The sequence below is a fragment of the Pongo abelii genome, chromosome 6 (genome assembly GCF_028885655.2).
Source record: "Pongo abelii isolate AG06213 chromosome 6, NHGRI_mPonAbe1-v2.0_pri, whole genome shotgun sequence".
NCBI lineage: Eukaryota > Metazoa > Chordata > Mammalia > Primates > Hominidae > Pongo > Pongo abelii.
Genome location: NC_071991.2, coordinates 120,002,156 through 120,029,004, shown reverse-complemented (window position 1 = coordinate 120,029,004; position 26,849 = coordinate 120,002,156). Strand labels below are relative to the sequence as shown.

Here is a 26,849-nt window from a genome sequence, read left to right as displayed (position 1 = left end):
CATTTGAAATTTTATTTTGTGTTCTAGTAGAAAAAGTCATGTTCACATTCCAAGTAGGGACAAAACCCCATTATTTCCTTTGGGTTCTGCTTTCTTGTTTATAAATCAGTGTTTCCCTTTCTGGGCCTCCCTCCATTCCCCACCCCTCCCAAGAACCACCATATTAGCAGAGTCAGTGCCCCTTGGTCGCACTCTACCTTTGACTTCCTCCTCATGATTTACCTGGTAGATGAGGTTGGAAGGAGAAACCAGGCATGCCTGCCTTTCTTATTTATTTATTTATTTTTAATTATTATACTTTAAGTTCTAGGGTAGATGTGCACAACGTGCAGGTTTGTTACATATGTATACATGTGCCATGTTGGTGTGCTGCACCTGTTAACTCGTCATTTACATTAGGTATATCTCCTAATGCTATCCCTCCCCCCTCCCCCCACCACACAAAGGACAGAAAACCAAATGCGTTCCTTTCTCTGTGGAGCTTTCTGCTGACTGGGAGCTCCCTTACCCCTGCTCTTTTAGGCTGTTAGCTTTGCAAGGGATTTTGTCTAGGAGTGGAGACGTAGGTTGTGTTTTCCTGCCTTTTTGGTAGTGATGGTAGCAGAAGGGGGTGGGCCTGCCCTATGCAGGGTGGACCATTGTTTTAGATATCAGAAATGTAGCATAGTACATATGCCACATGTTAGATAGTACCCCAGTAAGGTCCGAGGCAGGCTTTTTTTCATAAAACAAATATTCCTGTAGCAACATATATGAATAGTCATACTGAATGAATGCATAGACTTCCATTACTTCAGATCAGTTTTTTAAAAAATTAATATTTGTAATTGACAAATTATAATTGTATGTTTATGGTGTATAATGTGATGTTATGACACATATACAATATGGAATGAGTATATCAAGCTAAGTAACATATTTATCACCTCACATACTTTTTTTGTGATGAGAATATTTGAAATGTATTCTTCTAGCAATTTTGAAATATCAGCTTTTTTCCCCTCCCCCAATGAATTTGCTGCATACTTATGGGGAAAAATACTTTTAGAGTTTTCATATCGAATTGTAGATAGAAGATAACAGATTTTAGTAAAATCTAGAGGAGCAAAATCATGTCATTATTGTTTCTCCTAGTGTCAGGGTGGATGACTTTAAGCTTTGGTGTAGTACCTTACTAGGGGCAGACCATGTGGGGTTTTTACTTTGGAGCTTTGCACTGTGGTTGGTTTTTGTACTTGTACAATTGGCTTTTTTTTCTTTGCAATACATTGTGTTGAGAGGTTTTAAGCCTTGTGTCCGTGAGAATTTTGACCATAGAAGATGACTAAAGCTATCTTTGTCCATAGGAAAGCAGCTTTTGTTTTAGAGGCAGACCTGTATACTTCAGACCTTATTCAAAGCAGAATGACCTCTGTTTGGACGGTGTATAGAAAAGAGAATCTTTTTCATGTTTTTAAGGCATAGGCAGAATAATATTTGCTACTTTTAAATTACAAGGCACAGAAATCCTGTGTCAGTTATAGAAGAGCCAATCATGGATTCATGTGTCTTGCTCATAAGCTCAAGTCACCACTTTGCCATCTGGGTTCTGGAAGGAGAAACCTTACCTAGGAGATAGGGTTCTGAGGCCTAACCAATCTTAACTAGGGACATTGGCTGCCAAAGACTGAGAAAGATATTACAGTGCTTATAGTCAACAGAGGCTTAAAATCTAAGGTGTGTACATAACTCCTGTATATCAGTATGAAAACTCAGACAATCCCTGAACAATGTGAATAAGGGATATGAATAACAAGTCAAAGAATAGGAAACTTAAATGACCAATAAGCTCTATTAGTTTCATGTAGTTGCTGTATCAAATTGCCATAAACGGAATTGCTTAAAACAACAGAAATTTATTCTCTCACAGTTATGGAGGCCAGAAGTCTGTAGTCAAGGTGTCAGTAAGGCTGTACTCCCTCTAGAAGCTCTAGGGGAGATGCCTTCCAGTGGTTCATCCACCTATAGCTGTATGGCGTTTAACCAATTACATGCTTGGTTTCCATTTTCTCATTGATAAAATGAGATTCTGATAGTGTCTACTTCATTGCAGTGTAGTGAATTTTAAATGAGATAAGACATAGAGTGCTAAACACCAAGTGTTAAGTAAAGACTCAAATCGGAACTTATTATTACTGTAAGTTTCTATTATTCAACAAATTATCAGTAATATACTTGAAATATTAGCTAGTACAGTTTGTAAGAACACTATATGAAACACCTTGTGAGTAAATAGACTTATTCCTATGAATGGCAATGGATCTTGTGCTAGTCTCCTCTTGAATATTTATTGCTTACCCTTCATAGCCCATCTTGTATGTATGTGTTTTGGTAAGAAATTAACATGCAAAAAGCAAATGTTTGGTTCCTCTGTCTCTCCACTTGACTATGTATTCTTTTTGTAACTGTTTTACCCATAGCCCTACTTATTGTTTGTTTTTTTTTTAAAAAGTGGTGATAGTAAAACATTAAAAGAAGTTGTTTACCAAAGATTTTAAAATGGAAATGTAAGTAAAATGAGACATAGGAAATCAAGCTAAATACCAAAGACAACTAGAAACAATCTGAAAGTTGTAGATTTGATAGAAACAGTGAATACTATGTCCACTTTGTATTCTTGGTAGGTATAGACTGCTACTCACATGTATTTTCAGATTAACCATGTCGTTTTGCTTCTCAATTTATATGGAATATCGTTTACTTTTCCCACCTGAGTAATCTGTTAGTATAACCTTACCAATTAAATAGAAACTAACTAGAACATAATAATTTACCTCTAGGTCTTGCTAGAACTAGTTGTTTAAGTGGGTTATACAAACACTTGCTTTCTGTCATGATAACCTCCTCTTTTCCCTAAATCTCAAACTAAATTTGAATCATTGGTGACATGAATGTTCTTCTTAAAGTTTGACATGGATTATGAATGTAATAATTAGTTGGCGAAACCAGGCTCTTTGTCAACATATTGAAAAATATTGTGCCAGCAGATCTAATGAAAAGCTTTACTTGTTTGTTTTACTTTTGTTTTTATGGGTGGTCTGTGGATGTGAGGGAACAAAAAAGACCTTTTTATTTTTTAAAGTTGGCCTGTACATTATAAGTATAAAATGCATAATAAGTAAGTTCTATCACTGTTTTCATGCATCTTCTATGAATCATGAAATATTTTGTACCTAACGTGCATTCAAATACTAGCTGTTTAGCTGGAGATGTTACTAGGTATTTGTGTAAAGAGATCACTTGTCTTCAAGAATATATGTTATATATGGAAAAGTGATACCACTTTTTTTTTTTTACCAATATTTTATGTCAAAATAGAAACTTCCTTACAATTATAAGATTGAAAAAAATCGTTATAGAGCATGGCATCATCTTTAGTAAACTGGGTGAATAAGACAATGATTTAAATATAATGATGGGTGCTGGCAGTGTACACACATCAGTTTGTGTATGAGCCAAGTAGTGTTCTAAGTGCTTTAAAGACTGCATTGTTTCTTTTAATCCTCACGGGAGTCCTAAAAATTTGGTACTATTGTTATCTCTCTTTTACAGGTAAGGGAACTAAGGCACGTGAGTTTAGATAGGTTGCCTAAGTTGTAGAGCTAATTACAAATATTAATTAAACTTGCAAAATTCAACAATTGCTATTCCTGGTAAAACTAACGAGACTTAAGACTATGAAAATTATATAAAACAAAGCTTTGTTTTTAAATATAAAATTTTAAAGCTCCATCAGATCTGAATGAAGGAAACTTTGTGAACAGATATGCTGTATGGGCTGCATTATTTTTCGTTGTATGAAATATCCTAAGGAAAGTGATACCTTAGGGTATCAGAACTATGTAAAAATTAAACTGTCTTACCTTGGGGGCAGGATTTATTTTTGTGTGTGCCGTAACATGAATGTTTGTGTTCCTCTTGAGATGTTGAAATCTCAACCCACAAGGTGATGGTATTAGGAGGTGGGGACTTTGGGAGGTGATTAGCTCATGGGAGCAGAGCCCACATAAGTAGAATTAGTGTTCTTATAAAAGAGGCTTGAGAGAGACCCCCTTACTCTTTCCACAATGTAAGAACACAGCGAAAAGGTGCTTTCTATTAACCAGAAAGCAAACCCTCATGAGACACCAAATCTGCTTAATCCTGGACTTCTCGGCCTCCAGAACTGTGCAAAAATAAATTCCCACTGCTTATAAGCTACCTAGTTTATGGTAATTTATTATAACAGCCCAAACAGACCAAGATACTGTGCTTCTCTGGTCCTTCCTTCATACCTTATTTAGCATATTATCATATCAGCAGGTCAGTTTCTTGGAAAAAATACAACCATGACCTCATCTTTGAATCCCTGGGTACACAAAAGAGTCATTAGGACAGGAAATGGTTCCTTTTTGATCAGTGCTGTAGCCCTAAAATTGTGTGCACTTATTATTAAGTACTATGCACATAGTAGGGTCTTGATAAATATTCGAATGAGTGAAATAATAATGTAGACATTTTGAATAGATGGTTCTTAGATTGTGCTTCTAGAGGGAATATGAAAAACAACTAAGGCATGACAGGTCCTTAGTCATGCCAGAGAAGCACCTTGTTAAATCAAATAAGAAATTGATTTTTTACAAATCAGTGCACTAGGTCCTGTAGGAAGATGAAGGAGCATAGCGAAGTCCTACCCTCAAAAATCTTGTAATTTGAGAGGTAAAGACAATAACCTTTGTAAGAGGGGGAAAAAGTAACATTGTTTTCAACACTAGAAGAAAAATATCGCAAGATATTATAGAAATAATTTCCTAAGAAAGGATTAGAGTATGAAGAAAATAGTGCTTATTGCTTAAAAGATACAGAAGTGTTTTTTTTTAATTTAAAAATCTACATGTATGCTTCTTACCATCAGAGTGAACAGGCAACCTAAAAAATGGGAGAAAATTTTCGCAACCTACTCATCTAAGGGCTAATATCCAGAATCTACAATGAACTCAAACAAATTTACAAGAAAAACAACCCCATCAAAAAATGGGCAAAGGATGTGAACAGACACTTCTCAAAAGAAGACATTTATGCAGCCAAAAGACACATGAAAAAATGCTCATCATCACTGGCCATCAGAGAAATGCAAATCAAAACCACAATGAGATACCATCTCACACCAGTTAGAATGGCAATCATTAAAAAGTCAGGAAACAACAGGTGCTGGAGAGGATGTGGAGAAATAGGAACACTTTTACACTGTTGGTGGGACTGTAAACTAGTTCAACCATTGTGGAAGTCAGTGTGGCAATTCCTCAGGGATCTAGAACTAGAAATTCCATTTGACCCAGCCATCCCATTACTGGGTATATACCTAAAGGACTATAAATCATGCTGCTATAAAGACACATGCACACATATGTTTATTTGTGGCACTATTCACAATAGCAAAGACTTGGAACCAACCCAAATGTCCAACAATGATAGACTGGATTAAGAAAATGTGGCATATATACACTATGGAATACTATGCAGCCATAAAAAATGATGAGTTCATGTCCTTTGTAGGGACATGGATGAAATTGGAGATCATCATTCTCAGTAAACTATCGCAATGACAAAAAACCAAACACTGCATGTTCTCACTCATAGATGGGAATTGAACAGTGAGAACACATGTACACAGGAAGGGGAACATCACACTCTGGGGGAGGGGGGAGGGATAGCATTAGGAGATATACCTAATGCTAACTGATGAGTTAATGGGTACAGCACACCAGCATGGCACATGTATACATATGTAACTAACCTGCACATTGTGCACATGTACCCTAAAACTTAAAAGTATAATAATTTTAAAAAATGTACATGTATGCTGTATGTACTGTTTTAACTGCGAAATATGTTTAAATACAAAAATAAAAAACATTGCCGGGCATGGTGGCTCACACCTGTAATCCCAGCACTTTGGGAGGCTGAGGCAGATGGATCCTAAGGTCAGGAGTTCGAGACCAGCCTGACCAATGTGGTGAAACCCAGTCTCTACTAAAAATAGAAAAATTAGCTGGGCGTGGTGGCACATGCCTGTAATCCCAGCTATTCAGGGGGCTGAGGCAGGAGAATCACTTGAACCCTGGAGGCAGAGGTTGCAGTGAGCCAAGATCACACCACTGTACTCCATCCTGGGTGACAGAGAGAGACTCTGTCTCAAAAAAAAAAAAAAATGTAAAACATATATTGTGACAGTTCATAGGAGAAAGAACTCACTTTGGACTCAATGAAACAGGGAAGCTTTGTGGGGACTGCAGGATTCAACTATCACTTGGGGTGGAAATAGAAGGCATTCTGGTTTGGAGAAAAAGTTGGTCGCAATGAGAAATTTTTTCTTTTAAGTATTACTCTTGATGTAATGTTAGAGTTTTCTCTGAGGTACCATGGTATACATAATTGGTATAGTTTTCTCTTGATAATGACTCTTTGGGGCTCATGACCTGATATATAGATATAGATCTATATTTAAATATCTTGAGAGATATAGCTATATATTCATTTACATAAAAATAATTAAAGGAGAATTTTTATCCATGTAAAGGCTACTTCTTATATGTTAGAAATGGTTATTACTTTATGGCTGCATATTATTCCATATTTAGTCCATTTTTCAGATACAGAGATGTAGATGAAATTTATTCTTGATTTTGGAGAGAAAATGTAAGACAGATGGCCTCTGATCCTGTGATATTAAATAAGCCTTTTTCTGGACAACTGTTGTCAATGTAATTCTTAACTGAGGGAAAACTTGTCAAATCATTGCCTGTTCTCTTTTTTAAAAAAAGTGAGTAGTTGTATAAAGCATAGATTGTAAAAGCTGCAGATACGTCTTAATATTTTGAAGAGAAAGTACTTGAAAATCAGCATTTTGTCAGGGACCTTGAGCAAGTTTTATTGTGCTAGTATAGGGACAGGAGGGAGAAAACAGGATTTTTAAAAAATGAATCAGATAAGACCACTGCTCACAAGATATTCTAAAGCAAGTGGAAGTATAGACAGACATATATGCATCTAATTATATATAATACAAGGCAAAATTAAATGACTGCCAAATAGGTACAAAAATAATGTGTCATAGAAACAGGTGGTTTTGGCTAGGGAGATCACAAATGGGGGATTGAAATTGGTCTGTAAAGATGATGGGAATTTTATTAGGTGGAAAATGGAAGAAAAAGGTTTTTCAGGATTGAGAAGAGGAAGGAAGGCCCATTTATTGAATACCTACCAAGCTAAGCTAGCAGTGTGCTTGGCTATTTACAAACAGATGTGAAATAGGTCATCCAATACTCATCATGGCCCTAGAGGCAGACTACTTTTCCAGACTACAGATGAGAAAGCTGAGGCTCAATGTGGCTCAGCTTAAATGACTAGCATGTAGCAGAAACTGGATTTCAGACATATCTGTCACACAGCCTGGTGCTTTAATACACTGTTCACTGTTTCTGCTAGTGTGATGACTCTATGCTCATGTTGTCGTCGTCGTTTTTCTGTGCTCCTTCACAGGAGGGATTAAATTATATAAGAAATAAAAAAGGGTTTTGTGATCTATGAATTGGAAAAACATAAGGGGAAAATCTCCTTAATCACCTCTGCCCTGTTATTTCTGACTGCTGGGAACTCACTCAGAGTTAACCACAGACTCACTCAGAGTTAACCATCATAGGTCTTGTATTAGGAAGGCAAAGCGTATGCAAACCTTCAGTAACTGATTGTGGCTTAGGAAGATTTAGAGTCTGTTTTAAGCTTTAGGACAATCTTGAAATGATGGAGTCCCAGAAGCAGCCTCCAAAACCTTTTGGTCCTCATCGTTGGATCTTAATAATGACAGGGGCAGAGTAGCCTGTTAAGAGAACAGGACAATTTCTGGTGGTGATTTAAAGGAATCTGCTTGGGTGTATTTTTCCTCTTTTGAGTATATTGCCTATTCACCACTGCCTCAAACAAAAATCCAGTCTAAATGGTTGAGTTAATATGAAGATATATTTTGTTCCAAGCTCAAAGATAATAATTATACTACTGCCAAATATTGTCTTAATCTTGTGTTTACTTAAGACTATTTATCTCCTCCTCCTACCTCCTAGTGCAAAGACTACAATGTGAATTTTTCCCCCATTACTTCCCAGAGTAGTAATAATGAGTTCCTACTCCGTTGATTACCATTCTATCTTCTAAATTTGTAGACTGAATGAGGAAAAAATTGTTTTCAATTTATTGTTAAAGTTTTGTAGACCATGACTTGAATTCTGAATGAAGAAGAGAGTTTAATTTATGTTTATTTATGCCCATTACAATTTAAATGGATTTGATCATATTCCAAATGCTCATTTATCTTTGTATTAAGGTATGGCTAAGGAATCAAGTTTTATGATTGCTAAGAGCAAGGAAGATATATATATATATCTCCAATACAATATATGTGGATATATATCTCCAATACAATATGTGTGGATATATATATCCACACACACATATATATATACACACACACATATTCTGTGTGTACATATATAGAATAATTATAAGTTGAACTCATAAGTATTCTAACTATTCTGTACTCTTACTGAAATGATCACCCTTCTGAAGATAAAACTCAGTAGATACAATTTTGCATAAGGAATATTACTGGATAGAATACAGAGGATAATGACACTATCAATTTAATTCAACTTTTATTGAGAACCTATGATGTGATAGATACTGTCCTAGAAGCTAGATATTAAAAAGATGAGAATAAGATTTAATCCTGTCCTTCAAGGAGATTAATAGAATAGTTAATTTTGTAGAGGGAATTATATCAGGATTTTTTCTAAATGGGTAGATTATAGCAGCACTTGCAACAGGAGGACAAATGGATAACTATATGAGATGACAGATATGGTCATTTGTTCCATTATAGCAACCATTTTACTGTATATGTGTATCTTATAGCATCATGTTATACACATTAAATATATGCAACAAAATTTACTTAAAATATATATATAAAAATTAGAATTATAGTTGCTGCAATCCAGAAATGCCTTTATATAAACTAGTTTTGTTAAATGAAACTATGAAGTTTTTTTAACCACTGATATTAATTAGAGGAGATGCTTGCAAATAATAAGATATATATATATATTAGAAAACATTAAAAATTGTAAAAGTAAAGATTCCACTTTCAGAAAAATATTATCATTAGTACTCTTTGCTTTTGTGCTGCTCTCATTGAAGTACTTTAGAGTCACTATTCTGTTTTCCTCAGATCTCATTATGATTAATTTAATTTCTTGCAGAAAAACATACGTAGTTGTAATGTTTGAGCCTAAATGCAAAATAAATGTTTTTTGAATTCCTAGAGAGCTCTCATGATATCATAGCTCTGGATACTGACACTTGTGAGGTAGTTTATTGGTTTTCCTTTCATCTTAAAGATGCTATCTGAGTAGTGCAATGTCATTGTATTTATCTGTTTTGCTTTATTGGAGTAGAGATTTCTGGAAGTGTGAGCATCCTTACCCATAGAGATCAAAGAATAGCAGACGGGTAGAGGTCAGTTAGTTGATTTTTTCTCTCTTAATAATAATTATAACCTTCTCAAAAATTTAATTGGCACCTGGAAGTTATAGGATACATACATATATACATCCAACATGCATATAACTCTTTTCTTCTGCCTAGATGATGCCCTCCTTAAGGTCAGAGCCATGTTGTGTCCCCGTTAACATAGACTCTGGCTCATGTCAGTGCCTTGTGTACAGTGCATATTACATGATTGTTGTGGTTAATGGTTAAGTATTATTCCTTTGGGGATACTTGAGGAATTTAGAGCCTGTAACTGCCATTGTGCCTGCCTGCTTACCTTCTGGTTCATGTATTTCCTCTTGGTAACACAGCATTCAAATCTTCACCCTTCCTCTGGCCATGTGCTCAGCCAGGGAGCGAGCTCTCTACAACAGGATAAATCATGATTAACCTAAGATAATCATGATGATTCCACTCCAGTTTCCAAGGATTTCATTAGGCATGGGTTTGTGAAGCAATTGTAGCCAAAGAGACATTGAGGGAAGTCTGGTAAGTTTCTGGAAAAAAAATGTGTGTGTGTGTACATATATATATACACACACATACACATAGTTTTATATATATATATATATTCCTTGCTCTTATATAAGTATATATACATATATATGAGCAAGGAATATATATATAAAAGAATATGTATATATATGTTCTACCTATCTCTTGTTAAGAGCATGTAAGTATATATATATACACGCACACACACTATCTCTTAAGTGTGTGTGATATATATATATATATATATATATTCGCTGTTAACAAGAGATAGGTAGAATGACTTTTTGAACCAGTTGAACCAACCCTAGTAATATGTTTCAGTTCTCTTTAGCCTGCCTACAAAAGGAATATATAAACATATATATATTCCTTGAATATATAAACATATATATATATTCCTTGAATATACATATCCTTGAATATGTATAATATATAATATATATAACATATATAGAAATATATAATATAATATACATTATATATAAATATTATATATTATATATCATATATTATATATAAATGTTATATAATATATAATATATAAAATATTTTATATAATATATAATATATAATATAATTATATAATATATAAATATATAATATATAATTATATAATATATAATAATATATAATTATATATAATATATAATTATATATAATTATATATAATATATAATATATAATAATTATATAATATATAATATATAATAATTATATATAACATATAATAATTATATATAATATATAATAATTATATATAATATATAATATATAATATATAATAATTATATAATATGTAATAATTATATATAATATATAATAATATAATAATTATATATAATATATAATTATATAATATGTAATAATTATATATAATAATTATATATAATATATAATATATAATTAGATTATATATAATGATTATATATAATATATAATTAGATAATATATAATAATTATATATAATATATAATCTGTTAATTATATATAATATAATAATTATATATAATATATAATATGTTAATTATATATAATATTATAAATATATATTATCTATATGATTATAAATATTATATATTATCTATATTATATTATATATATTATATATTATCCCTAGTAATATATTTCAGTTCTCTGTAACCTACCTGCAAAATTCAACAGAATGAAAAACTTCAATATTTGGCTGTTAAAAAGAATATCCATGTATTGAATAAATGATCTAAAAGGAACAGATTACAGTAGCCTCAATCATTCAGTCTCTCTGTCTCCCAGTCACATGCTGTTCCAGGAAGACTCTTAGACCTCATTCTGATAAAATATATGCAATTTGTCATGATACTTAATGGACTAATAGGTAACTTGTACAGATCTCTGCTGTTTCTATTCCAGGGAAAACTGGAGAAATTAAGTTGCATTGAGGACATCATCCTTGATGGAGGAATTGTCAATTATAAAAGCTTATTCTGTGTCAAGAATTTATACCTGACCACCCACTGGGGATGGGAGAGTTTTGGGATGCTTCTCTCCTCAGGCTGTTTCATTAGATTAGAGTTTCTTAACCTTACTGTTGACATTTTGGACCACATAATTTCTTATTGTGGGGATCTACTATGTGCATTTTCAGATGTTTTAGCGGCAACGCTGGTGTGTACTTGCCAGATGCTAGTAGCACTCTCTAATTGTGACAATCAAAAAATGTCTCCAGAAACAGCCAGATGTCCCCTGGGAGGCAAAATTGCCCCCAAGTTGAAAACCACTTTTTAAGAGATAGATGATTGTTTCTTATAGGTCTATTTTGTTATAAGAGGAGGGCAGAAGAGAGGGCAGTTCTATCATTGCCTTAACTACTTTATATTATAATGAGAAAAATAGAATGAATTAGTTAAGTTCCTCAAATTGGTCCTTTCAACCATACAGAGAACCTTTTGATGTAAGATATGTTTTGAAGCAAAATATAGTTGCAGGTTAAACACTTCACCGACAAAAAATCTGCAAAATAAAAAGTCAGAATTATTTTGTAATCCTACTTCCAAAGGTTAAATAATCACAGATTTAACAAATTACCTCTAATATGATGATGTTAAACTGTCTTCTTAATGAGGCTTCAATTTGTCACTGTTAATAGAATCAGCCAGGAATTCACTCCATTTGAACATGAAAAAAAAAAAGTCTACCTGTAAGGACAGTTCAGATGTGAACTGAATCATGCTTCAATAGAATTGTATGAATGGGACAAGTAGACTGTTTCCTAGTTTTTTTTTTTTTAAAAAAAGCAAATATTAACTAAAATACAGGGAATACTAACAAATATTAACTAAAATAGGCCATGGAATACAATAAATGCTTTTGTCCAAATGAGAAAAGTCTATCATGTCTATGATTAAATGTTCATGTCCATTTTGCACACTAGGAAATAGGGTCTTTTCTTTTTCTATCCCTAGGACTTTGTGGCATGCTGAGCACATAGAAGATAACCTATACATGATAGAAAATAAATATTTGAGTGGGTGTTGCCAATTTATTGGCTCCTTGAAACAGACTTTAGATAAAGATTTAAGATAAAAGTAAACAATAAGGCATCTTTAAAGCAGTAAAGATTCTGTAATTTGCAAAAATAATGTAGTGATTTTTTATCATTGTGGCCATCCTTTCCTCTTCCCACTACTATCCTTCCAGTTACTAAATCTGTTACTCAGCCTTTGTCTGTGTCTCTACATCTATGCTGCTTCTTCGAGTCCAAGCCACTATCTTCTTTTGCCTAAGCTCATTCTCTTGTTATTTTCCCTCTCCAATACATTTTCCCCATAAAGCAACCAAAGTGAACATTTTGAAACACATTTGTCACCTCCCTGGCTTAGAACCCTACAGTGTGTTTCTCTTGTCTTTGGGACATCATCCAAAATCCTTAGTCTCTACAAAAGTAAGGCCATCTCTATTTTCTTCTCCAATATATGTCCACTCTCAGTATTTGCCTAGCACATAGTAGGTTCTTACCAGAAGATGGGACTGTATTAGGCTAACAATATGAGTTTACACTGTTTTCTTAGTGTTGGATCTTTAGGTGTGGGATAGGCATTTAATGTGGGAAGTGGGTGGGAATGGTTTGCTCCTACTTGCCACGGAATGCCATATTGGGTAGTGTTGAACCATCCCACAGAATGCCATATTGGGTAGTGTTGAACCATCCCACAGAATGCCATATTGGGTAGTGTTGAACCATGCATGAAAACTGGCAACTGGCCCAGGTACATGCACTAATACATGAATTATTTTTATCTCTGCCTTTGCCTTACAGCTAGAAAAAAAAATTACATGGCTGGGTAGATTTTCACTCTATCCAGAACTAAGGAAGAAACCCAAGGCTTTAAAAAATTCCCACCAGTTTATTTATTGCTTTACAGCTTATTCAAATTGTTACGTATCTTGACTCATTGCTTAGCTTTTTAGCCAATAGGATTTCAGGATGCAATGCACTAATGTAAACTCTTGGATTGGTTTAACTACCTCTGATGTCACAATTTCCCCATTTGGATGTCATAATTTTCTTGAAATCACATGGTACCAATCACAAGTCTTGTTATTTTGTTTCATTATCAGAAAGATAGTCTACCAAATATAAAAATGCTGGAAGGAGCAAGATAGCTTTGATCCAGGGAGACCTTTTCTATTTATGTGCTTTAGTAATCTGCTGCCAACAAGCTATCTTCTTTATGTTCTTTTACAACTGATGTTGTTTTGTTTTCTCATGTTTGTCTCTTAATAGACAAATGGAGGCATGAGCTTTCTTAGAATTACTCCTTCGACGCATAGTTCTGTTTCATTTGGACTTTTGAGGCTTAGTATCTTTCTACTACTTAGCTTTCCTGACTCAAACGGAAAAGCCATTTGGACAGCTCACCTGAATATAACATTTCAGGTTGGAAATAAGATCATATCAGAATTAGGAGAGAGTGGAGTGTTCGGGAATCATTCTCCTCTGGAAAGGGTGTCTGGTGTGGTGGCACTTCCTGAAGGATGGAATCAGAATGCCTGTAATCCTTTGACCAATTTCAGCAGGCCCGAACAGGCAGACTCTTGGCTGGCCCTCATCGAACGTGGAGGCTGTACTTTTACACATAAAATCAACGTGGCAGCAGAGAAGGGAGCAAATGGGGTGATCATCTACAACTATCAAGGTACGGGCAATAAAGTATTTCCCATGTCTCACCAGGGGACGGAAAATATAGTTGCGGTGATGATAGGCAACCTGAAAGGCATGGAAATTTTGCACTTGATTCAGAAAGGAGTCTATGTGACAGTCATCATTGAAGTGGGGAGGATGCACATGCCATGGGTGAGCCATTACGTCATGTCTCTATTTACCTTCCTGGCTGCCACAATTGCCTACCTTTACTTATATTGTGTCTGGAGACCTAGACCTAGAGTGCCCAATTCTTCCACCAGGAGGCGAAGTCAAATAAAGGCAGATGTGAAGAAAGCTATTGACCAGCTTCAACTACGAGTTCTCAAAGAAGGGGATGAGGAATTAGACCCAAATGAAGACAACTGTGTTGTTTGCTTTGACACATACAAACCCCAAGATGTAGTACGCATTTTAACTTGCAAACATTTGTTCCATAAGGCGTGCATTGACCCCTGGCTTTTAGCCCATAGGACATGTCCCATGTGCAAGTGTGACATCCTGAAAACTTAAGAAATCTGGAGAATTTTCTGAAGATGTAACCAGATCTTTCCAAATACAAAGATTAGATAAATTCTCTTATTGTACTTTATGTAGAGAGAAAATTTCAGCTTCTGTACCCAAGTACAAACAAGGGTGAAATTTGTGTTTTAAAAATAAAACTCCTTATCATGCCCAGCTATTTGAACTTCTTGTCTTTCTAATCAGTTTTAATTGTTTTTTTAGGTGAATTTTATTTTATTTATTTATTTTTATTATACTTTAAGTTTTAGGGTACATGTGCACAATGTGCAGGTTAGTTACATATGTATACATGTGCCATGTTGGTGTGCTGCACCCAGTAACTCGTCATTTAACATTAGGTATATCTCCAAATGCTATCCCTCCCCCCTTCCCCTACCCCACAACAGGCCCCGGTGTGTGATGGTCCCCTTCCTGTGTCCATGTGTTCTCACTGTTCAATTCCCACCTATGAGTGAGAACATGTGGTGTTTGGTTTTCTGTCCTTGCGATAGTTCGCTGAGAATGATGGTTTCCAGCTTCATCCATGTCCCTACAAAGGACATGAACTCATCATTTTTATGGCTGCATAGTATTCCATGGTGTATATGTGCCACATTTTCTTAATCCTATACCTTTTTGCCCTTATCCAAAGAAGAACATTAGTATATGTTAAAAAACAATTTTTTTCTTCAAGTTACTAGGATTGTGACATTGCCATAGAGAATTAGCCATGCTATTTTAAAGTTTCCTTTTTTAATACTAATTCTTGTACTTTGTTTCCACATTTTGACTAATTTTGGTATCTAATAATTTATATCTCTGATTCTCCATGGTTAATTAATTTTATTAATACCCAGGAAATCTAGTTTCCAAAGCTACTCACTGGATTGGTAATGTGTTCTAAATAATTATTTTAGATGATAGTACTTTGGTTATGTAAGGAAAAGTGTTCTAAATTATTATAGGCCTCATTGAGGATAACATTGCAAACATTCACCTTTGTTTGCCAGAGCTCTTTAAATCCTAGCATAGTGACTCAGCTATGGTAGCAGATTTCTTTTCTAGAAGGGTCCTTAGTAAATGCTTCTCTTTTCCTCTCCAAATGGTAATGAATGTTTCTCTGGGGGCATTTTGATAACATAGGGCAGAGCTAAAATTTTGTTCAATTGCCTTTCCATGTTATATTCTTTGCCTTATTTTGCATCTTCCTTTTTTCTAGTAGATGAATAAACACCTATATAACAATGAGAGACAGAAAGATTTAAGTATTGTTGTATTGATGAAAATTTCTGTTTCTGGATGATATGCTAAACCTTTGATACCTCAGTGTCACTTTGTGAATATACACACCATATACTACCTTTTAAAAAGTGCAGGGACGTATGAAAATAAAATAGGATTAATGGCCTTTGGGAGAGAAAATCAACCTTTGTGGGTATGTTTTATATCATCAGTATTCTTTTTATACTAGTTTTTGTTGGGCCCATAGGGCCCTTTGTTCCTTCATCTTTCTTGTCTCAAATTACCATGTTGTAGATTCACATTTCATAAGAAGTAACAGCTCCTTTAGTCCTGGTGAGATCCAACCAAAAGTGACTTCTAGCACTCTACATATGTAGACCAGAGACATTCATGTTCAAGGTCAGAATCTTTGGCTTCGGTTTCCTAGCTGGTGGAAAAAAACCCACTGAGATTCACCCCCAAGAATGTCTACCAGTAGCAGCGTGGCTGCTTGTGAACTCACTCTGCTTGTGAGTCCACATGCCATCCTTTAGCTTTGAGGTCATATTGTGCCACTGACATGATTGTGGCAAAAACGTAGGCAGAGTGGACAGAGCCTGTGGAATCTTCTAATAGGGATATTTGTTGAGTTCTGCAAAAATGTTTGATAAAAGCATCTACTTATTGCTGCTAATGGTTAACTTTAAGTGTGCACCTTGAAGTTTTTCTTAATAGCTGTTTTTTAAAAAGGAATTGTGCCAAACTAATATGACTATATTTAATTTTCCCCTTGACACCCTTTCTCCTCTCTTTCAAAATATTGTTTGATTAATAACAGATGTCAAAGTCTGCAGAGAAATTAGCTTCCCTAGATATTAGTCCTTTCTTTACTCCTGTCAGACTTACTACATTTGTACAGTCAATGTAAGACAGAGGAAGTGAGGCAGAAGTAAACTGAGCAGGATCCCTTAATTTAAAACAGCAAAACCATAAAACAAAAGCCACAAACTTCTCAGAAAGCTTAAATTAAATAAATGCAATATAAGGGTTTATGTGATGAATCAAAAATTAGTAGTGTGACTTTTCTTTTTGATGTAAAAATAATGTCACTGAGCTCACCACTTTTGCCTCACATCTGGTCACTGCACTAATTTTTAATTATCCTTTTTTTTAGCTTGCCATTTTGTTGGAAATATCTCCTTCACTTGCTGGGAAAAGAAAGCATTCTTACATGTGCTTTCAGGCTTTAAAGAGCACACATTGTATGAATTTTAGATTTAATTTTTAGTTTAATGTGCTACCTACTACCATTATATGTATCTCAGTGATTATATCCATCTTATAACAACAAAGAAATCACCCATAACAGCATTTAAGCCAATAAATTCACAGTATGCTCTAAGCTCTTATCTAATTGGCTGCTGGATCTTGCATGTCATAATCACATCACACAACAGTAAGCAGTATTTAGAGTTAACAGTAGGGGATTTATTTTTCAACCTAAAGTTTTTCACCTCTCTCTAGTAAGACATCTGAAACTCATAAGCCATCTTTAAGAATTTCTTACAAAAACATGCTGGAAGACAGTGGATCTTGTTTGTATCCTGAAGATTTTTTTCTCTTCGTTATTTTAAATTAATTGTCAACAGATGTGGAACTGTTGGGTTGGTTCTTAAGTCACTCAGAGAAGAGAGAGATGCATCTACTCAAGGTTGGCACTTGGAGAAACAACACTGCCTCTTCCTGGCTTGTGAAGTTCAGTGTTGTTTGGCTTGTTAGTCAGAACTGTTGCAGAGCAAGTGTTGTTTGGATGGCTTATATGAACATATCATTTCATGTTGGGAATCATGTGTTGTCAGAGTTGGGAGAGACTGGAATCTTTGGAAGAAGCTCCACTTTGAAGAGAGTGGCAGGAGTTATAGTGCCACCAGAGGGAAAAATCCAAAATGCATGTAATCCCAATACCATTTTCAGCCGATCAAAGTACTCAGAGACCTGGCTTGCACTTATTGAACGGGGAGGTTGTACCTTCACACAGAAAATTAAAGTGGCAACTGAGAAGGGAGCCAGTGGAGTGATCATCTATAACTTTCCAGGAACTGGCAACCAGGTGTTCCCCATGTTTCATCAGGCATTTGAAGATGTCGTTGTGGTTATGATTGGTAACTTAAAAGGCACGGAAATTTTCCATTTAATTAAGAAGGGAGTTCGCATTACGGCCGTGGTTGAGGTGGGGAGAAAGCACATCATCTGGATGAATCACTATTTGGTCTCTTTTGTGATTGTCACAACTGCTACCTTATCATATTTCATCTTTTATCACATTTATAGACTTTGTTTAGCAAGGATTCAGAACCGGAGATGGCAGCGATTAACAACAGATCTTCAGAACGCATTTGGACAACTCCAACTTCGAGTAGTAAAAGAGGGGGATGAAGAAATAAATCCAAATGGGGATAGCTGTGTAATTTGCTTTGAACGCTATAAGCCTAATGACATAGTTCGTATTCTGACTTGTAAACATTTTTTCCACAAGAATTGCATTGACCCCTGGATTTTACCCCATGGGACATGCCCCATTTGCAAATGTGATATTCTTAAAGTTTTGGGGATTCAAGTGGATGTTGAAAGTGGAATAGAACCTTTGCAAGTTCTAATGTCAAATGAACTGCCTGAAACCTTATCACCTAGTGAAGAGGAGACAAATAATGAAGTTTCTCCTGCAGGAACCTCAGATAAAGTAACCCATGTGGAGGAGAATCCTACTTCTCAGAATAATGACATCCAGCCTCATTCAGTAGTGGAAGATGTTCATCCTTCACCTTGATGGCATGACTTTTGAGGAAGTGTATTAAACCTGTATGTGAAATCAGGTCCTAATACTGACAAGCAGTTTGTCTGTTTGAAGTGTGGTTTTTGTGTCCTTTTTTGTTACTTCAGTAATTTTATACATTCTTTGTCAAACCTCAAAGATAGAAAAAAAGCCCTAGCAGGATTTTTTTTGTGTAATTTTGGACCTTTGCTAAGTGTAATTTTTTGTCAATGTATGTTACTCCTGTGAATGTACATATGTATATTTATATGTACACATCCATGTTAAAGCTAAGGACAAACTTATTTTCTTAAATATTTTCTGTACATATATTGGGTTCTATTTTGGTAAGAAAATTACTGATATGTAATAGGTTTGTTCTAATACAGAAACTATCAATTAAGTTTGGAAACAATAAATTATCTTTTATGTGCTAGGAAGAGTAAAAATTATCTTTTGATAACATTTATAGTATGTCTTAGTTGTGAGGTCATTGTGCTGTTTTTTTCTTTTGCATTCTTGGCATGAGCATTTTACAAAATCTTATTACTCTTATTCTTGATAAATAGTTCTGTTCAAGCAATTAGTACATTTTTTGTGATATGCATCTGTATAGTGAAATTTTAAAATAAAATGCTAGCACTCTTTAAGTGAACAGCAAATATTTTAGTATCCAATGTTACTTACAATAATTGTTACATGTTCATAAAACATAGAACGACTTTGATACTTAATCATGGCAAATTTACTTCCCATGTGTTTCTCCCCACTCCCCAATTTGTTTTCTTAAATAGAATGTTTAATCTATGACAGACTATTCTTGATATAAGTGATACAATATAGAAATTATTATAATTTCTGTGGTCATGTTTCTTTTGTTCACTGTATTCTCAGGGTCCAGCAGAGTTCCTGGCACTCGAGTATTTTTGAATGAATGAGTGAATAAGTGAATAAATAATGATAAATATCTTTGTTGTAATGCAACTATTGTATGTTAATTTGAAAAACTTGACTGTTTTTCCCAATTATAGAAAATAACAGAAAATTCTGAAATTTTTCACTCTAAATTACTTTGAAAAAATATTAAATTATAATTTTAGCCCAGAATTTATTATTACAGTTCAGCATGCATAATTTTAATGAGCACCTTTGAACTCTCTAAGGCTAACACTGGGATTTGAATTGCTGGGCAGCCTTGGAGGGCGACCTAGTGAAGAGGAATCTTGTGAGTTGCTCAGTGTTAACAATACTGCAATTCAGACACAGGTAGAAGGGCAGTAGTTGGCTATAACTGCCACCCCATGGAAGACTAAAGGAGGAGAGACACTAATCCAAGGCCAGGAAGAATCAGGGCAAAAACTGGGCAAATGACCAGATGTGAGCCATGCCTTGCTTGGTACACAAAGGCTTTTTTACACACAAGTTTAGAGACTTTTGTGTTAATCACAAGAGCTGTTCTTTGAAAGAACTGCATAGCACTGGGCTACTGGAGGATTTAGCAGGAACACTAAGTGTTATTTTGAGCTTACCCTGGGAGAGTAAAGTCATTTCCTGAGGGACGAGGGACCACACTGAAGAGAGAGGACACTGAGGACCCCATGACAGCAGCCCCTAAAAGGATAAATTAGCTGCCCACCTAATCAGGATGAATTGTCCTGCTTTGGTCACTGTTAATGTTTCTGCCACTAGAGGGTAGCAGCAGTTGGGGGTGGGGTGGCTAAAGTGATTTCTACCATTTGTCCAAGAAAATCACTAGAGCTATGACAATGAATGCATCTGTAGGGTTGGCAGTCCCTGCACCTAGAGTTCCAGGGTCACTGCCGCTCTGTGTACTCTTGTGTGGGGTACTTGTTCCATGACATCTGGCAGTTCAGGAATTTGTTTGCTATTCACACTGACAGTGCCATTGTGTTCTTCATTCTCCCTCCACATCCTTGTTCGTTTTTCCTTTTCTTTTTTCTCCTCCTTTTCCTTTGTTCATCATTGTCAATCTAAGACCTGAGTTACTCCCATGCATAAGAAATTGGCATGTGCATACTTCTATAATATAACCTTTGTTAATGTGGACATTTAACACAGTGTGCTTGTTTGATCTGAGGATTTTCTGTGGACGTTCTTTAAAGGGTGGTTAGAATCTATATTTGGAGTGGGAGGGAAAGGGTCAAGTCAGTGAAAATGGGAACTGTCTGCTGAGTGGCTACCATGTGCCAGGTAGAGGACTAAGCGCTTTACATAGCTGTTTCTTTTATGTCAGAACAAAACAGTTTTAATCTTTGTGTTTAGAATGGTGTAAACAGATCAATAAACCATTTTTACTCTGGGTTTACTAAATAGAACTTGGAAATAGCACTACTATATCAAATTTATTCATTATAATAGATTTTCACTTATTCTGTGGGCTATATACCATTTTCTCTTGTACCTAGTGATGCAAACATATCTTGTCATAATGACATGGGACTAATAATGTGAATTACAGAAGGGAGTTTTTGTTCCTTGTAAGAATTAAGCTTGCTTTTTTATTCACTCCTCAGATAAATTAGGTTTAATATTTTACTACAGTGAAAAATATTCTAACGCACTTCAACTCTTATCAGGTGGTGCTATAGGTGAAATGACTTACTCCATCTATACGGTACCTCTTGTTATAGGACACACTACATTGATAATATCCCTATCTCTTGCTATAGAATTATTATAATGCAATTGTCCTGCAGAGAATGTTAGTCAGCTATTTATTTGCACTAGTGTGAGCCTTTCAAAGGATTTAGTGAGCCAGGGATCTGACTTTTCAGATGGGATTTAAACCCCTTCACCACACTTAACGGGTTTTGAAGCCGCACGCAGGTATCAACTGGGGGAAAGATGAGCATTTGGGAAGGCACTGAAGCAAGCAGAGAAATCTTCACATGCTGCTACTGTGAAGGAGTCCTTCTCATGCCGGTTCCATTCTCCCATTCCATCATTTACCATGAGCACCTGTTTTTGTATTTTAAAAACAGATTTGGTTTTTTGGCTTTGTACTTACTGTATTTTTTAATATTTAGTTCTTAATGATGAAAAATAAAGATTATAAATTAATGCACTTACTAGCACAGAAATATCTTTAAATACATACTTGGTTTTATAAGTAGGGGGAAGGGAGTGTACTTTAGAAAAACAGATGGTCTCTTTCCTACCAGTAAGTGTTATTCTACCACAATTTGTTATCTCCCCTTTTCATAGCCACACCACACCTTCTAACCCCTCTCTCCACAATTATGGCAGCATCTTTATCAGACCTCCAAGTTACTGTGTCCCTTGATGATTTTTAGATGCTGCCATGCATATTTTTCATCACTGCTGATTACCAGGGTGACTCTGATTTCAAAACTCTTCTACACATGTCCAGTTCAGCAACACACTGTTGTTGCCACACATCATGTTCTGTCATCTTTGAAAACTTAACAACTCACAGCATCTTTTTCAGAATTCCCTCTGCATTTGCTTGACTGCTCATCTCCACTACTTCTTCAGACTTATTCTTGGTTCTCATTCCAAGCAGTTTCCCTTAACTGTTGTCCCTATCTTCCCAGTCCATCTCTTCTTTTCCAGCTTCAGCCTAGAAGCAATTGTAAGTCATTTTAGTTTTACCAAGTGCCACCAAATTCCTTGCCTCCTACACTTTCCTACAATATCATTTGCCTACCCTGAATCATTCCTACATCTGCTTTTAATACTTCTAAACAGCCAGCTATTACTCAAGTTGTAATATTTCTTATTATTTGATGTCAACCAGATCTTTGCTTCTGTTTAAAAATCCTTCAGTAATCTCTTAACTTTTTTATTTTTTTGAGACAGAGCTCTTGCTCTGTCACCCAGGCTGGAGTGCAGTGGCACGATCTTGGCTTACTGCAAACTTGTCCTCCTAAGTTCAAGTGATTCTCCTTCCTCAGCCTCCCAAGTAGCTGATTACAGGTGTGCACCACCATGCCCAGCTAATTTTTTTTTTTTGTATTTTTAGTAGAGTTAGGGTTTTGCCATGTTGCCCAGGCTGGTCTTGAACTCCTGAGCTCAGGCAGTCTGCCCACCTCAGCCTCCCAAAGTGCTAGAATTATAGGCACAAGCCACTGTGCCCAGCCTTTTACTCCCTTTTATGGTCCCCATAGAGTAGTACTTCAAAACCTTGGCTGCACATCAGAATCACCTGGAGAGCTTTTCCAAGTCTCAATGTTCAGGATGCATTCATGACATCTGGGCTGGGACCCAGGCATTGATAGTTTTTGAAGTTGCCCAGGGTATTCCAGTGTGCACACAAGACTGAGAACCACTGCCAGAGGACTGTTCCAAAGAGCCTTTAATCAGGTCCCAAATTTCACCTTCTGTTTCCTTAAGTTTGACTTATTTTCACTTTACTGAAAGTATCTTGGTAGAAATCAAAATATCAAGGTAGAAAGTGTTAAATTTCTATTCCTCATGGAGAGGAATTGATAAAGGCTTGTGGTGATATGAGGGGCAGAATTTCAACTGGAGTAATAATTAGGGAACACTTAAGGAAATGATATTTGAAATGGAACTCTACTTGGTGGGAAGAAGGACATTCTAGTGGAGAGAACAGTGTTAACAGTACTTTTATAAAGGAGCTTTGAGTGTCACATGGAATTTTGGTTAAGAAACTTGAAGACACAGTGTAAGGAACATGGCTGTGCTTTGGTCAAGGACAGGCTGAGGTAAACATCCAGAGTGACTCAGCAAGTTTAGAGTGCAGGCGTATAACTCCACCTGTTATCACAGCCATGTGGCCATAACATGGGAAGGTTTATCGTTTGGCTCTAAGCCACTATTGTCTGTAAAAGGTATAATTGCCCTGCTGACACTGTGTAGGCACACTTGTGCCCAGAGAGAGAGTTAAGCTGCTGACCCTGAAGGCAATGGAGAGCAGGTTGTGCAGCTATGCATGGGAGCAGCCAGCTCAAGCAGCTGAGACAGAAAGAACAGTGTGTGAGAGCTGTCGATGGGAAAGCTGCTGAATAAAACTACATTTCACCTGCGTACGGCCCCGAGTGTTCTTTCAGCTATCTGCCCATCTACCCACTCCCCTCAGACCTCAGCAGGGGCTGGACCCTGGACATGACATTTGGTGTACTCATGAACCTGACAATTGGCATAGTTGGCCAGATGAGGTGAGTGGGTCTTCAGTTTTGAGGGGTCTTGGGTCAGCTATGTGGCTGCAGCATGGGCTGTGGTACCCAGTGGCAGCGTTGCTGGCTGGATGGGCCCCAGTGGAAACGTGGGAGGCAGTAGACGGGTCTCCCATGAATGTGGAGAAGGTACTGAAGCACCAGGAAGTGCACAGCACTGAGGAAAAGCATGCCTTTGCTGGCAGAGTCACATGGGCGTCTGTAACTGTGCTGCAGGAATTGCATGTCCAGTCCCTGCAGGATGCAGTGCAGGGAGAAAGAACCTCTGTTGCAGGCTCGCCCAGTGATCCACCAGAAAATATAGCATGAGTAGCTGTTGGGCACCAAGGGTGAGCCTAGGGACCCTCCCCCCACCACCGTGGTGGAACACATTTCATATGGTGCCTGCACCCCCGCTATGTTGCGGGAGTCAAGCAAGTAATGTCAGCAGTCATGTACAGACTTAGTGCAAGTCATTCAGGAGAAAGACGTTGGTGTACAACCTGGTCCTGCCCGAGTGTTCCAGTTCACAGATTGCCTGCTGCAGTCAGGTGGAAGTGTAAAGCCTTTTCTGTTTGATAAGAGACTGGCCGAGATGCCTGGCTTGGGTGGCACCAGACAAACAAAGGCCATATGCGGACTTGGCAATCCACTAGTCTCTGAACCCGGATAAATTTCGGGGCAGAGCTGCATTCATTAATGGTTATGAAGACCAGCCAGTGAAAGTGGAACCTGTGTCTGCACCTTGGCGTTGGCCACTTGGCTGGCTGCTTGTCCACTGTGCACATCTCTCCCATGCCTGGAGACATTCTGGGGGTGGATGTTTTCCATAGCTTGGCAGCTGTGCTGTCTGTCACGGACTTGCTGGACTGCTTGACAATAGAACTGGGATGGTGTCACTGTGTGGTGGACCTGACCAATGCATTCCTCTCAATCAGCATTGCTCCAGAGAGCCAGGAACAGTCTGCCTTCGTGGGAGGGTGACAATGGACTTTCATAGTGTCACTGCAGGACTATATGCATAGCCCCATCATATGTCATGATCTTGTTGATGACGTTATGCGAACCTCTGATTCTCTTGCAGATTTAGAAGTGGCAATGCCCACCTTGCCTGGGGTTGGATGGTGAGGCTTACACAGCCAAGCAGGCTCTTCAGTAGGCACAAGACCTATGGGTAGTTGACTAGGGGTGCCCATTTAAACTGAATGTGCATGTGAGCACAAATAGTGTTGGCTAGGGCCTATAGCAGTGCATGGAGACCTTGGAAGTGCCAACAGGCTTTTAGTCCTAGCTGTGGAAGGGAGCTAAGCTCCAGTGTTCATTAATACAGAAGCAGTTAGTAATAGCAGATGGGTGCATTCATGGGTAGTGACCCCCTGGACTGGGAAGGCAGTCAGTAACTACATATGTTGCCCCTCGGGCTCATAAGAGTGTGGCAGAAGGGGTTACAGTCGTCATATGGACGACTTACCTGATAGCAGGATGGGTGAGTTCATGGGTAATGAATGACTCCCCAGATAGGGACGGTGCAGACATCCACTTTAGTGAAGTGAAGTACCTGCTTAGAGCAGCGGAGTATGCTGAGTACAAGTCCCTTAGCAGCAGAGTTACAAGAAGTCTTGGGACCTGTAGTCCTAGGCCGGGCGCGGTGGCTCACGCCTGTAATCCCCGCACTTTGGGAGGCCGAGGCGGGTGGATCACGAGGTCAGGAGATCGAGACCATCCTGGCTAACACGGTGAAACCCTGTCTCTACTAAAAATACAAAAAAATTAGCCGGGCATGGTGGCAGGTGCCTGTAGTCCCAGCTACTCAGGAGGCGGAGGCAGTAGAATGGCACGAACCCAGGAGGCAGAGCTTGCAGTGAGCTGAGATCGTGCCACTGCACTCCAGCCTGGGCAACAGAGCCAGACTCCGTCTCAAAAAAAAAGGAAGTCTTGGGACCTGTAGTCCTAATGCAAGATAAGGCCATGGGGCCAGAGGTACACCTAGACTCTGCACCTTCACTATAAGGAAGGGCATCCCCCCATTCCTAATGGGGCATGGTACACAGATAGGTCTAGTCTAGATGCTTGTGCTGCCTGGACTGTTGTCACAGTCCGGCCATTCTACTGACACTATATGGTTTGATACCAAGTGTGGGCAAAGTAGCTAATGAGCTAAACTCAGCAATGTGGATGGTGATCACCAAGAAGGTGACACCTACAGTAATCTGCAGCTGTAGCTGGGCAGTTTATTGAGGCTTAATCTTGTGGTTAATTATGTGAAAGTTACAGAATTAGCTAGTCACCAAGCCACACAGGGCCAGGCCTTGTGGCCGGATCCATGAGAGGAAGGATGACCTTCTCCAACCAGTTACAGGATGAGAGATAATCTGTTATTACCTGCCCCAATACCCTTAAAAGTAGGGAGACAAAACCTTGTGTCAGCCATGGACCCTCCAAGCCCCCCATTGCAGATGGTTGGCGATTGTGGCCCCCTGTGGGGAAGGGTCTGCAGTATAACTTACATGTTACTCCTTGGGTATTTAATGTGTGACCTCCACAATTAGCCGTACGTAGGGGAACGGCCAGGGAAGGAACCCTCCTCCGGGAACATACGTACTGTCTATGTGGCCTATCATAAACTTCCCTGTAACTCTGGCATGGGTGCAGGACCCACCATAGAAAACTGATGAGGTGTAGCATCACCCAGGGCAGAAGCCCTTGGCAGCTGCATTGTTATCCAGGGATGAAAAGTTGACTTGAATTTTGCCTGAGGGATGTGATTTACCCTGGTTAGTATCCGTGCTTGCTTTGTTGTTTCAGCTGTAAGTTGGCATGCTCCGATAGCATTGTGGACTGGGTCCACACCTTACTG

At 37.4% G+C, this 26,849-nt stretch overlaps 3 protein-coding genes across 5 annotated transcripts in view; all 3 read left to right on the top strand.

Annotated features, from left to right (window-relative positions):
* The window catches only part of CADPS2 (calcium dependent secretion activator 2), a 567,688-nt gene that overhangs the window by 159,771 nt on the left and 381,068 nt on the right, over positions 1-26,849 (top strand). The gene's annotated exons all lie outside the window — the stretch shown is intronic.
* On the top strand, positions 13,688-14,888 carry RNF148 (ring finger protein 148). The gene has a single exon (XM_002818383.4). The coding sequence runs from the start codon at positions 13,892-13,894 to the stop codon at positions 14,807-14,809; it is 918 nt and encodes a 305-aa protein (XP_002818429.1). The 5' UTR covers positions 13,688-13,891; the 3' UTR covers positions 14,810-14,888.
* On the top strand, positions 16,996-18,928 carry RNF133 (ring finger protein 133). Its single transcript, XM_002818382.5, has one exon. It carries the CDS (start codon positions 17,718-17,720, stop codon positions 18,846-18,848), a length of 1,131 nt encoding a protein of 376 aa, XP_002818428.3. The 5' UTR covers positions 16,996-17,717; the 3' UTR covers positions 18,849-18,928.